Source organism: Anabrus simplex, chromosome 2 (assembly GCF_040414725.1).
Source record: "Anabrus simplex isolate iqAnaSimp1 chromosome 2, ASM4041472v1, whole genome shotgun sequence".
Lineage (NCBI taxonomy): Eukaryota > Metazoa > Arthropoda > Insecta > Orthoptera > Tettigoniidae > Anabrus > Anabrus simplex.
The window spans coordinates 193,141,407-193,156,764 of record NC_090266.1 but is presented as its reverse complement, the minus strand read 5'-3'; the positions used below and the strand labels follow the sequence as shown (position 1 = coordinate 193,156,764).

At 38.9% G+C, this 15,358-nt stretch overlaps 1 protein-coding gene across 1 annotated transcript in view; it reads left to right on the top strand.

Moving 5' to 3' along the window:
* LOC136863997 (sodium-dependent nutrient amino acid transporter 1) overlaps positions 1–15,358 on the top strand; it is a 463,829-nt gene that overhangs the window by 373,509 nt on the left and 74,962 nt on the right. Inside the window, exon 4 of the mRNA XM_067140491.2 lies at positions 2,177–2,308. Within this exon, the coding sequence (XP_066996592.2) occupies positions 2,177–2,308 (132 nt within the window). The remainder of the gene's footprint in view (positions 1–2,176; positions 2,309–15,358) is intronic.

Below are 15,358 nucleotides of genomic sequence, written 5' to 3'. Positions count from 1 at the left end.
CGCGCGCATCTCTGTATCGACCACGGAGGTCGTCAGTTCGAGCAGGTGCTGTGTTAAACGACGTGGATAACTGAAATCCTGTAACATGTTTCCTAGCCTCTATCAACCCAGCTCCATACCAACAGCCCTTTTCAGGGCCAAATAAACAAATCAGTCTGTGAAAAATACCGGTATTAAGTATACAACATTGCAGCATCCCAGGCAACTGGCTGTTAAAAAATTAAAAAAATTCTTACGCGGGATTCGAACCTCCTAACTTGAGCACTGTCCACTATCACATACCTTCCCGCCCGCTTGCCATGTGAGCTACTGCGACACTTGACCTACAGCGCCCACTTCCCAGCCTATACAGAACCGTGCTCCTGGTCTGTGCATCCATCTCCTGTTTTAAAGTACGTGTTCTTTGTATCTGTACTCGTTTTACACGTTCATTCGAGGTACCCATATTGAATTAATAGCGGCGCTCACGATTCCTGCTGTCCTCTAGCCCGTAAACACTCATCTCGTTATATTACCCCGGTTTAGGGAGAGGGACCGATGTCTTTCAGAATTGTAATAAATGTGAAGGGATGCATAAAGCTGGATCTCAAGGGGCTGGTGGACCACCCGGTATATACTGTATACTCATACATTCGAGCCTTTCTCTGTTTTAATGCCCCACCTCTCTTATAAAGTGTCTTTACTATTTGTCTCACTTTTTCCGGTGATGCATTCAATTTTCAGGCAGTTGCTGCAACAGTTTCCTTTGCAACCTTGATATTGTTATAAATTGCATTTTTTTTCTTTCAGAAAATTGTTTGTGGATAGGCTACTACTCCATTTCACACTGGAGAGTGATGGTTCATTGGAACTGGTTGCCGCGTTTTGCACTAGAGTCCCCGGCTTATCACTATTTTCAGATGAAGTGTTCAAACACTGCAAGTGGTTGCACAGTTTGGGTCATGCAGCTATCAGCTTAGATTCGGGAGATAGTGGGTTCGATCGAGAAAGATGGCCCTGCAGTTAGGGTTGCGCAGCTGTGAGCTTGCATTCGGGAGATAGTGGGTTCGAACCTCACTGTCGGCAACCCTGAAGTTGGTTTTCCGTGATTTGCCATTTTCACTCCAGGAAAATGCTGGGGCAGTACTTTACGTTGGTTACTGCTAACAGTGTTCGTTTTGCTGCCTGACCGCGCACTCTGTTCCCACCACTCAGGGCCAAATCAAGCATATCCCTAGTCCACCTGCTTGGCAGCACCAGCTAATGTGCCAGTAACTTTCCGCTGCCTCTCCCTGTATAAGGGATAAAATGCCAACGAATGTTTCCCTGCTCCAGAATCAAACTGTTGCTTTCTAACTGTCTCATAAAATTCTGCCTTAGCACAGAGGGTTGTTTCTGATATTTGTGACCATGGTAAAGAATTATTGTAGTCGCATCTATTGTGGTCTGACAAATTGGTGAAGGTTTTCCAAATTATTTCCAAAATATGTTACATATTATATATTATATTTTTGCAAAAGAAAATGATTTTATGGTACTTAACTGAAATCAGTGATACTTCCGTATCATATTCTAAAAGTACTAAACAATTATTACCCAACATTTTTTTAAAAACTCCAAAGTTGTTTACATATAGCATAGTTTTAAATCACTTCACTAATTTTAGGAAAATATATCTATATATTTTTGCTAGTGGCTTTACGTCGCACCGACACAGATAGGTCTTATGGCGAAAATGGGATAGGAAAGGTATAGGAGTTGGAAGGAAGCGCCTGTGGCCTTAATTAAGGTACAGCCCCAGCATTTGCCTGGTGTGAAAATGGGGAAACTACGGAAAACCATCTTCAGGGCTGCCGACAGTGGGGTTCGAACCCACCATCTCCCGGATGCAAGCTCACAGCTGTACGCCCCTAACCGCACGGCCAACTCACCCGGTTTTAGGAAAATAATAATGCCCTGGGAAATTGATACCCCTCATAAATTCTACCAGTTAATTGGTGTTAAAATACTGAAATGGTGTTAAAATACTCAATGTATCCACTTTTTTGCTGTAATGTTGAGTGTCATCATTCATAGAAATGTTCATATTGAAGGTAACATCCTTAAAAAGATTGAGTGATTCATCAGTATTGTCATGGTCATGGAAACACATGAACTTTGTATATAGTTGTTATACTGTTTCTTCTTTTTGTTGCAGGTCCATTCCTTCTCGCGTACATTGGCATCATGATAGTTTTTGGGATTCCCCTGGTATTCCTGGAAATTGGCCTAGGGCAGTTCTGTCAAGATGGCACCACAAAACTGTGGAGAGCAATTCCACTCTTCAAAGGTGTGTTCAAGCAGTAGGTATGAGAAAAAAGAGGGAAGTCAAATTATCATAGCATGTTTTGGTCATTTAAATTTCTCTCGCGTATTAATATGGTTGGAGTTAAAATAGTGTTGCCTGGGTTCATATGAGGGTCTTTCTAGGAACTCAAATCTAATAGAGAACTTCTTCTAATTGCCTTCTAATTGTTTTATAAAGATTATTAAATGTAAAGTTACTTCATTCAAGAAGGAATACTGTTACAGTGAGCAAATTTTTATATGAAGTTCCCAAGTAAGTATACTGATATTGTATTGCTTAAACAGCAAAACACTGTGTTGCAGAATTGTGTAAGCATTTACCAAAATATTAAGAGTAAATATTGGAAGTTACGAGCTTTCTTGACACGTATATACAATAGCAGCGATTTCGTGGAGTAAAAATTACATTTTATTCCATATTAGCCGCCTAAAGCTAGGAATTATAGGAATTATTTAAAAAAAGCTATTTCTAGAAGCCCTTTCCTTTATTTTCTTTTATTATTAACAAAATTATTGCAGGGCCAGTTGGCCGTGTGGTTAGGGGCGCGCAGCTGTGAGCTCGCATCTGGGAGACAGTGGGTTCGAACCCCACGGTCGGCAGCCCTGAAGATGGATTTCCGTGGTTTCCCATTTTCACACCAGGCAAATGCTGGAGCTGTACCTTAATTTATGCCATGGCCGCTTCCTTCCCATTCCTAAGTCTTTCCTGTCCCATCGTCGCCATAGGACCTATCTGTGTCGGTGCGACGTAGAGCAAATAAAAACCCGGAAATATTCACAAAATGTTATTTGTTGCTGCTAACTGATTTGTATAGCGCCACTTTGCACGTGCTGTGAGGAAGAGTAGCAGGGGTATATTATTTTTCCAAGGTCATGGACACTGATGTATGATTCACTCACTTGCCTTGCAAATTTGTCAGTTTGGCAGTCTCTTTAGTGTCTGTAAGTTTCTTAGTGTGTACTCAAATACTAAATGATTTTTAATTATATAACCACACCATCCTTCTGTGTAATTCTAATGCATGTGTAATATTGTTCCTTTGGTGAAAGTATAGTATTGAATGAAAATCTCAACAAAAAAAAACTATTATTCCTACACTTAAGTAGGTAAACCGTCAACCTTTACCTGTCTCTTGAAATTCACTCAGAGAGCATAAAGAAACTTACCATTTTGTAGGTTTTTTTCCATTTTTGGTTTTGATGTATATACCCCGCCTCCTATCCCCCCACTTCTAATTCCCATCACCGCTACTGGGTATACATACATACCAGTGGTGTGTGGTTACATTTTTGGAGGGGACTAGCTCTAAGGATGCTGACGTGACAATATCTGACAAATATACATAAAAAATAAATTTTGAATAACTAAACTGTTACTTAGGAAATATCAAAACTATGAGTATAATGAAGCTTATCTCTTCTATTTATACTGCAATGACATCCTCCTGTCCTCTTTTTGGGCAAATTTCTCTCTGACTGCACCATAGAAGCAGCTCTGATTTTTAAGTTTGGTGATAGGCCCTTCAGATTATCACCAATCTTCATGCTGAGTGTTTCGAACATAACATTTTGCAGGTTTCAGGCAGCAGAAAGTATGTTCTACTGTCAAGGTACTCACTGGAATAGTAAACTCAAGGAAACATAATTTAATTTAATTACATCCAGGTACACTACTTCTGCCAAGTCTATGTCTTTAGGAACATTGAAATCTGTCATTATCTTGCCAGATAAACCTGATAATCTGTGTACGGTACACAGCGAATACTTCACTACACAAAGTATCAAAATGAAACACAGTTTTGTAAGCTGAGCGAACCTTCAGGAAACTTGTTTTAAAGGACTGGAACTTCTTTGAGTCAATTAATTCAGAAAATTGCAGTTTCTCTAAATCATGAAATCTCATTCCCATTTGGTAGACTATGGTAGGGTGACAAGACATCCCTTATTTTACAAGATTGTCCTTTATTTCTGTAATGTGTCCCATTGTCCCAGCAAAAAATATATGGGATGCATATTGTCTCGTTTTTCATGAATCTACCCATATATTTTAAAATACAGTGTTTAAACTTTATTCATCACAAAACTCTGATTTATATTTCTCATTGGGTAAAGTAATTACAGTTTGTTTGGTTGACACTACATGTAACAAACCAGTGAGACAGACGTATATAAAATGTAAAAATGGCAACTTATAATCCTGCACAGTGAACATGGTTTGATGACATTTGATATACCGTATTTGTTATGTACTGGAATTGGGCTACTTCCATTTTTAATAATAATAATAATAATAATAATAATAATAATAACAATGATGATGATGATGAATGGACTGGTTTTCTATAGACAAATGGTACTCTTTCCAACGTCTGTGGCTCATGTTAAAACATTCTAATCTTATATAGGGTCTAATAATCAGCAGCAGTCTAAGTGTCCCATATTTTCATGCTTGTAATCTGCTCACCATAGACTGTGACATTTATGATTTCATTTTGAATACACAGACATCTCATTCTGGGATCATCTGATTCATTTTCCCACAATGGCACTTTCTAGAAGGTTCATTCTCAGTACTTTCTTCTTGCATTGTATACATTGCATCAACATTATTTTGAAATTCTTGAATGCAGGAAATGGTCTTGTTCATTTTCTTAATGTAATACTTAATATTGAAAGTCTTAGCCTGGGGAATGTTGAGTGACATATCAGTGAGTGAAAAAAATTTGGCTAAAAATTTCCAGAAGATAGGTTGAAATATTTCAAAGCAGAAATAAAGTATCCCCATCCCAGAAGTTTGGATCTTCAAAAAATGTAATGGTTTCTGTTCCATTTTCATCCATTGTATTCACAATTCTAGAGTTGTAGTTCCAACTTGCTGTAGCTATTGCTGGAAAATGCTTCTTTCCTTCCGATGAATTCAGTGCATGCAGATGCTTCGAGGAATTCGAAACAAAAAAAATGATGGAATTTCATTCAAAGTCTTCAAAATTATCTTGCATTCCTTTACGAAATTAACTGACTGAGACAAGATTAAATTAAGCCGATGTGCATAACAATATATGAAAAGTGATTTGTGCCACGTTTTCTTCACTACTACCTACAGACCACTTATGTGGTCAGGAAATGTTGCCACCCCATCACATTTAACGCAGCAGCAGAGTGATCTTTGCTGATGTCAGTGAAACCTAAAAATCATTCCTGAATTTTGCCCTCTTTTACATGACAAATTACAGTGGAAAGTTGCAATAATTCTTCAGCATCTGTAGTTTTGTCAAGTATTATTATAACAAAAGGTGAATTTCTTGTTTTATTGTGTCTAGAATTACATCACTGGTGCTTTCAAAAAGGTCATTTTGGATTCGATTTGACGGACCTTTGAATACTTCTGCACTTTTTAAATGTGTGTCCAATTTCATATCATACTTTGATAGTAATTGCAAGAACTTAACATAGTTTCCCGGATTAATAGATTCCCTATGCGTCTTATGACATCTGAAAGGCAGTTCTTGTTTTGCTAATAGGAAACTTACTTACATTACTGTTGATAAACCTAACCATAATAGATATTGGTATTTGTTCCTGTGCTGACTTGTCTAAAGCTATCAAAAATTATTTAAAATAGTATGTGCTTGGTCCACCTTGTATAAACACTTTTATAATTGAAAATCTTTTATTCAAACATGTTCCTGATGTATGAGAAACATTTTTCCTGAAACATGTTTGAATAAATGATTTTCAGTCAAGTCTATTGACAAGGTGGACCAAGCACATACTATTTTAAATAGTTTTTAATAGCTTTATATAAATCAGTTGCTTCAATATTTCTGTGTTGGAATCAATTTCAGCATTATGCTTTGAAACATCCGCCCTGTGTTGTTCACTTAACTGAAAGTCTATTCTTGATGTACCAAAAGTTTTCCATCTCGTTACTGCCAGTAAATGTGACAGTCTTTTCATGATGGATCTTTGCTTTATAATAATTATTGAAACCAGTACTGTTCCATACTCCTCTATCTGTTTTGAAAAGAGAACAATGCCAGCAAAATAATTTATTCTTAGATTGGGATGCAGTTAACCATTTTTAAGAATAAGTTTCAGTCCTGAAATGACGAAAGTACATCTTCATTTGCATACTTATACTAATGTCCAGAGTGGGCCTAACTTGTACTATGATTTCTTGCTAATCCTGAAAATTCAAGGCCCCAGAGGAATTATTTAACATTATTTAACATATATAAACAAATATAACATTTTGACTGTTGACAAACATGACTGGATTGTGAATGTCAAAGTACAGCAGCCCCACTCCCTGCTGCCGATGACACATGAGGCAAGGGACTAGATTCTTGTAGAGAGTCCTTTTTCATCTTCATTGCACAATGTGAAATACACAATACTGCTGGAAATCATTGTTACACTGCACTAAAACCCTAACTTGAATTAGTTAATAATCCACTACAAATATTTAGCACCAAAGAATTCCTCTTAAGGAACACGGGGTTACTGAAAAATTGTTACGACAGAATGCCAGTTCATACAGAACTTACATCTACAAGAGAGGACCAGGAAACAAAACCAAGTCCCTTCAGCTTCAACCAAGTGGGAGAGTGGATGAGTCCAAATCTACACGTGTGCTAAGGAGAGCGAATAGAATTTGAGTGATCGCATGGGGTTATATACGTAAATCATTATAAACTGTTATGCATTTCAGTGTTCAGTCTGCAAGTCTATATGAATTTACTAAACACAACAACAATCCTCTACTTGTAACTAGGAACGTGGCCTCTCTTAGTGACATAACTCTTATCTTAAAATTATTAGAAACTCAGTCTAACCATCATTTTTGTCTCCCTCTACTTCTCTTACCATCTATGGATGAATCAATTATTATCCTAGGTAACCTATCCTCCTCCATTGCCTCACATGACCCCGCCACCGAAGCCGGATAATGGGTACAGCTACATAGTTCATTTCTAACTTTGCCTTTATCTCCTCATTCCGAGTACCCTCCTGGAATTGTTCCCACCTGTGTGTATCAGTGATCATTCTTGCTATTTCCATGTCTGTTACTTCTGACTTACGAATAAGATGTCCTAAGCCCACCCAGCTTTCATTCTTGTAAAGCAAAGGCCGGTGTAGATACAGTCCCGTATGGGAGCGGATTTCTTTCTTACAGAGTATTGTTGATCGCAACTGCGAGCTCACTGCATTTGATTTTCTGCACCTTGATTCACTCTCAGTTATTATAATACAATCCTGGGAGAATATACATCCTAAATACATAAAATTATTTACCTGACATTTAATTCTCTTAAGTCTCTTACCTACTGACATCATATTAGTAGTCGTCGTCATCATCAATGTCCCACTCCAGTCACCCGGTAGTGGTTAGCGTTAGTCATGGAAAGTTTAATTTTCATATCACAATAATTGCACCTATTTTCAAGTTCCAAGATAATAGACTGAAGACTTTCAGCACAATCTGTGATTAAGACCAAGTTTCCACCTAACTGAATCCTTCCATGCCACTTTATATCTTTGTTTATGATCCATGTAAGCCATAAATATACCGAGCTCGATAGCTGTAGTCGCTTAAGTGTGGACATTATCCAGTATTTGGGAGATATTGAGTTCAAACCCCACTGTCGGCAGCCCTGAAGATGGTTTTCCATTTTATCCTATTTTCACACCAGGCAATTTCTGGGGCTGTAATTTAACTAAGGCCACAGCTGCTTCCTTCCCATTCCTAGCCCTTTCCTCTCCCATCATCACCATAAGATCTAACTGTGTCGGTGTGCTGTAAAACAACTGGTAAAAAAAAGAAAATTATAAATAACAAAGGTGATAGATTACAACCTTGCCTAATCCCTGTAAGCACCTTGTACTAAGAACTCCTTCTAGCATCAATTCTCACTGCAGTTCAATTGTCAACATAAATGCCTTTGATTGCTATTAATTATCTGTCCTAAATCCCGTAGTTCTCCAGTGTGGCTAACACTGTCATACCCTTTTCTAGATTTACGAAACATAAACATAAGACAACTAATGGAAAAGCATTGGGAGTACAGGAATGATATGGTGATGACATTCATTGACATTGAAAAGGCATATGACAGTGTCCCCAGGACGAAAGCTTGGGACAGTATGGTGCAAAAAGGAATTGGACAGGGATTAATAAAAATGATCATGGCATTGTATAAGGAATGTTGTAGTTGCGTGCAAACACAATTTGGCAGGACAAGTTGGTTCAAAATAACTAGTGGGCTGTCACAGGGAAGTGTTCTATCACCAATCCTGTTTACAATAGTAATGGATGACATCACGAGAACAGCAAAAGCAGCATATGGAGGAAGAGAATAACATGATGTTATTTGCAGATGATATTGTGATTTGGGGAGAAGACGACAGGAAGGTTCAAGAACAGTTGAATGTGGTGAATGGGAAGATCAAAGAATGTGGATTGAAAATAAGTGTAGAAAAGAGTAAAACTCTTGTTATGACTAGAGGGGAGAAAGAAGGGAAAGGTCAGATTAGACTTGCAGACAAGCCCCTGGAAGTAGCAGAAACGTTTAAATACCTGGGGAGTGAATTAATGGAGAATGCTCGACTGGATGCTGAGATTAGTAAAAGGATTCAAGCTGGAAGTTGTTTCTATCATAGTGTAAGAAACATGTTATGGGACAAAGGTGTGCCAACGGAAGCAAAGGATACTATGTACAAGATGTATTACGTACCCATAACAACTTACGGAGCAGAAACTTGGACGATGACAAAGAAGGATGAGAGTCGTATACAGGCAGCCGAGATGAAGTTCTTGAGGAGTACGATACAGAAGAGTAGAAGAGACAAAATAAGGAATGAGAAAATCCGGGAGGAAATTGGAGTGGAGAAAATGAATGATAGAATAGAGAAGAGCCGACTAAGATAGTTTGGGCACATAAAGCGGATGAGCGACAAAAGAATGCCAAAAAAGGTGATGGAAATGCAAATCCAAGGAAGAAGAGGCCGTGGACGACCACAATTGAGATGGAAGGATACCATCCAACGCAGCATTATAGAAAGAAACCTGGACTGGGACACAGTGTTGGAGGAGGAGTGGTGGAAAGACCGAAGAAAGTGGGGAGGAACCATATTTGCCCCTATCCGGCTACAGCTGGATAAAGGGAAATGATGATGATGATGATGATGATGATGATGATGATGATGATGATGATGATGAAACATAACTGCCTATTCCTCTCGTAGCATTTTTCAATTAATTGGTGCATACTGAAATCTGATCCTGACAGCCCCTCTGTGGTCTGAAACTACACTGATATTCATCCAACTTACTCTCAACCACAGATCGCACCTTTCCTTCCAAAATGCCAGTGACCACCTTTCCTGGTATACTGATCAAAGAAATATCTCAATAGTTGTTGCAATCCTCACTGTTCCGTTGCTTATAGATAGGTGCAATTACTGCTTTCATCCCTGGGATCTATTATGAGTACACTTGATTTAGCCAAAATGCTATTCATTTCCTTTTTTCTCCTCCATTTCTACAATTCTTTTTTACTGTCCAGAAAGGTTTCCCTGCTGCTTGACCTAGTCTTTCCAGGTTATTACCAAAATATTTCCACGAGTTCTTCTTGGATTCATTTCTTCCATAAGCCCCATAAATATTTGGGGCCTGGAACAAACGTGTTTGGAATTGCAAGTAAAGCTATTTAATCTAGTGTCATAAACTGAGAATAGTGGCTTCAGGATCCATTTTGTTGACCACGTAACACTTGTTATCCCACCCAAAGAAGGCTTACCTTAGCTCGTGTGGCATGTAATGCAAAATACAATTAAGTTTAGTGTTTCGATAATGATGCTGATATCACGAATGCCAAAGCCAGAAACTTCCATATGGTGGGTTGTGTGAGGTGGAACACTATATGTAGCCCTTAGCATCAGAAACTTTGGAAGTGTATGCTCTATTCTGCTTAGATCACCATAAGCTTCCACTCGTACAACATGAACTGTGTAGAAGTTAAGAGAGCAACTGTCCACCATCCTAATCCTCCTGCTAACATTCAGCAACTGAGTCCCTCCCCTCCAGGGTTAGCGAACCTGCCTCTTTGTCAAAGAACCCCGGTGCGATTCCTGACTGTGTCACAGGTTTTTATCTGGATCTGAGGGCTGGTTGAAGGAGCTATCTGATGGTGAGAAAGTGGCCCCAGTCTAGAAATCCAAAAATAATTGGTGAGATGATTTGTTGCACTTACCACATGTTACCTCATAATCTGCAGGCCTTTGCCAAACAGCGGTTGATTGGTGGGAATCCAGATCCTATTGGAGTACCACTTGCTACACCTACTGCTAGACAAGGGACTTAGTCTTTATAGCTCTCTATTAGGGTTACCATATTTGAAAATGAAAACCCGGGAGGTGGGGGAGAGGGTTAGGATAGTGTAAATTTTAAGAGGAATTCATATCCAGTGGTTTATTTCACACATTTTTCACTGGTTTGGAGTTTTTGTTTTAGAAAATCCATTTTAGAGAGCATGCTATCGCAGTACAATTAACAGCCATTTTATAGCTTCAATTCCAAGCTTATTTTGCTCATCCGTCCACTGAAAATTTAGAAGAGAAAATATTATCTCTACAGCTGTGTTATGTGCAGGTATGGCAAAGCAGTACTGTACCACTCTTAGCAATTCAACACAATCAACATTGCACGTTGCAGGACATATATTTGTGACATTTCTCTACAGAACTTTTCCCTGCTAAAGTTAGACATTTCATCTTGTAGTAAGTTCTTAAAACACATACTTCATCAGAAAGTCAGAATCGTCAATAATAATATTAACACCCTTTCAAAATATCACACATTTTTCCACTGCTTGCCAGTCTGACTCTTTTTTTAAGAGGTAACCAGTGAAATACAAACAATAATTGAGTGGTGCCTTCAGTGTTGTCAGCTTTAAACTGAGTTTAGGAAAGACTCTTCAGAGGGCAAACATGATACCAAATGTACTCAAAACTATAAAACTAAAATAAAATAGAATAAAATACAAAGTGTGAATAATTAGCTAGAGGGCTAGATGATCGTAGGTAGTTGTATTCCCCAGTATTGACTGTCAGGGATCAAAACAAATTCAAATGATATACTGTATTAAATAATTTTATGGTAGACTAAAAAATTGGGAGGAACGGCGGGGTGGTATAACAAAACTGAACAGGGCTATATTCGTGTGTTATTATTCGTGTGTATCTATTAGACCATAATACTAATAATAATTTGTCTAAGCATTTAGCTTCGTTGGTAATATTTGAGTACAGTAGTTCTTGCAAATTTCATTTCTGTTGTGCTTAGTTTAGTGACATACGGTACGGTACCAGTATGGTAATTAGGATACATCTGAAAGTAGTTTAAAATTACTGTAGTGTACTGTACAGTAGTATACGAGTAATATCCTATTAGAATTTAGTGTGATTATTTTATTATTGTAAAATATTTATGTAGTACTGGTGTAGTAGAGGTATCCGTAGAAACTCTTACTAAAATAGGCTACTGTTGTTGTAATTAGAATAGGCTTAATTGCAGTTTGGAATTGTGTAGTTCTTGTGTAGGCTATTACTTTCGATATTCAGTAATTAACAGCAGTTTTTATCCTGTCAGGGGTTGTAGGATAAAAAAATACAGGACGACTAAGTAGTATTGTAGTGTAGTCGTATATTAATTACCTTATTGTTGTGTACTATCCCAGACAATATATCCCTCCATTCATTTATTTTTTGCAAATAAGTTATTTTCTTTTTAATTTCATTTTTTTTCCTCGTAAAGAATGGCTACGGAGTGTGAGTGTACTTACTGTGGGTGTGGCGAGGCATTGAGGGGTATGAGGGAGGAGTTGGAAAGTTTGAGGGAGATAATTAGGATTCTCACAGAAGACAGGAAGGAAGATGGGACTCCCTCAAACAATGTACAGGTTACAGTAGCTGTACAAGAGGGAGGGGAAGGAAAGGGAGGAGTTGTAGAAGACAGGTGGTCTAATGTTCTAAGCAGTGGCGGCTCGTGAAAAAATCGTCCTACGTGCTACAAAAAACAAGCTAAATACGCTGTTTTAAATCTACATATTGCCATGATGAACAACGCATACTTCAAACTTGGTACTACTACTACTACTACTACTACTACTACTACTACTACTACTACTACTACTACTAATAATAATAATAATAATAATAATAATAATAATGATAATAATAATACAACTTTTCTCACAATTTATAACTCAGAACAAACAAAAACAACATTAATTTGGAAAGATGAATTCTTCGACAACTGTCTACGAGATAAATAATTCATTCGAGAAATATTGTTTTTACTAACCTAATGGCGCAACTTACATCAGTGCAAATAGAATCGTGGGAATATAGATCCCCACTAAGAACACTAATTTAATTTCACTTTATATACACTGCAGTTAATAAATAATTTGATAAATCTTCGTATACACTTTAGCACTAACACAATGACAGAAAAAACACGCACCAGTAATATAACTGCGAGATTAAAAACCGCACAAAGCAACTGAAAGAGCTGCCAACTGATTCACTGAGACCTCCCCTATTACCAGAGTAAATGTCCGGCTCCATGGCTAAATGGTTAGCGCGCTGGCCTTTGGTCACAGGGATCCCGGGTTCGATTCCCGGCAGGGTCTGGAGTTTTAACCATCATTTGATGTACGTGTTGTCGTCATCATCATTTCATCCTCATCACGACTCGCATGTCGCCTACGGGAGTCAAATCAAAAGATCTGCATCTGGCGAGTCGAACATGTCCTCGGATACTTCCGGCACTAAAAGCCATATGCTATTTCATTTCACCAGAGTAAATTACATTGTAATGCGGGATAACATTTAGGGTCAGTCAAAGATTCTTTGACTCACCTACGAATTCCTTATTTTTGACACAAAAGGAAGATGGATATTTTAATAAGCATGTGTGAGATAGATTGCCTCCACTTACGCTTTACTTTCGAACTCAGACGATGCTAATCTCTAGTGGCAGATTCGCTTACCACGTTCAACATAAGCACGGCCGACTGGATCCCTCGCTGCGCTCCGGGTAGCAGGAGACATTGAGTAATTCTACCCCCTTGCGGGAGAGGAAGTAACTATAAACGGGATCAGTGAAAGTTGATCCCGGTTTACGGTATACTCCGCCGGCTAGGGGGAGTGTTGCAAGCTTGGCTGCGCCTGCGTATTGCTTCCTTCAGGCTACAGGCAAGGGCTCACTTCACATGAGCACGAGCCTTGTTCCCCGGGAGAACGGCGCTAGGTGTTCGACAGATCTCGTCCTGATTTGCACAAAACACAAATTCATATCGTACTCAAAACAACGAAAAGGCACCAGGATAATTGTACTGTACATAAATAATATTCCTTACAGTTCCAAGCTACGTGCTGGAGCCCGGTAGCACGTACTGACCGGCCGCCACTGGTTCTAAGGGGAAGGAGATTGCAGGCTAAGGGCTCTATTCAGGATCAGAATTCAGGACAGGTGTCTGTGCGAAATCGGTACGAGTCACTCCAGGTAGAACAACAGAGGGAAGATGAGGGACAGGGAACTGTTGCTGAGATGTGTGGAAGTAGGAGGAAGGGAAAAGGTAGGAAAGGAAAATGTAGAGTAGAGGATAGGAAAAGTCAGGTGGAACAGGGTCATGTGAAGGAGAAAAGGGAGGAGGAAGTAGCTTCTGCAGCTATCAGGAAAGATAGGGCTGACCAGGAGGAGAGGGGATCAAATGTGGTGGGTAGGGTTGAGGCTCTGATCATGGGGGATTCCATCGTTAGACACGTGGGGAAAGTGTGTGGAGGAAAGGGTACCAGGGTAGAATGTTATCCAGGAATTAGGTTGAGGCAGATGTTGAGGAAAGTAGAAGAGAGGGAGGAGGGGAAGGAGAAGGTGGTAGTGTTTCACGTTGGTACCAACAACGTAAGGCAAGCTGATATAAGTACCAACATAGTTGGAGATGTGTGGGATCTGGTAAATGCAGCACGGGTGAAGTTTAAGAAAGCGGAGATTGTTATTAGTGGAATACTGTGTAGAAGGGATACTGACTGGAGGGTGATTGGTGATTTAAGTGAGACTATGGAGTGGGTATGTGGGAAACTGGGAGTGAAATTTCTAGATCCTAATGGGTGGGTAGGAGATAGGGATCTGCGCTCAGATGGCCTTCATTTAAACCGCAGTGGTACGTATAAGCTAGGAAATTTGTTTGGAAGGGTAATAGAGAGGTACATTCAGGGAAATGGGATGGCCTAGGGAGCGGTGATAAGGGAACAGGGAACTGGAAATCAAGTAGGGATGACATAAAATTGTTAGTGTTGAACTGTAGAAGTATTGTAAGGAAAGGAATAGAATTAAGTAATTTAATAGATATATATTTACCAGATATTGTAATAGGAGTTGAATCATGGCTGAGAAATGATATAATGGATGCAGAAATTTTCTCACGGCACTGGAGTGTGTATCGTAGAGATAGGATAGAAAGGGTGGGAGGGGGAGTGTTCATTCTGGTGAAAGAAGAATTTGTAAGCTACGAAAAAGTTAAAGATGAGACACATGAAATTCTAGGTGTAAGGCTCATTTCTAAAGATAATAGGCAACTTGATATATTTGGAGTGTACAGATCGGGAAAGGGTAGCACTGACACGGATTCGGAATTATTTGATAGGATAGTCAGCTATGTGGGAAACGACATGGAAAGAAATGTGATTGTAGCGGGAGATCTGAATTTCAGATCAAAAATTAGATGTATGGCTTTCCAGGCGTTTGCTCTATTAACCAGCATTTCGTCTTAGATGTCAATTGGGAAGGAAATGCGAATGACAGGAAGCATGACCAACAAAGGGCAAATAAGTTAATATGGGAAGGACAAAAATGTAAACAGACTCTGGGATGGGTTTAAAGAAATTGTTGAGGAATGCGAAAACAGGTTTGTACCTTTAAGGGTGGTAAGGAATGGTAAAGACCCACCTTATTATAATAGAGAAATAA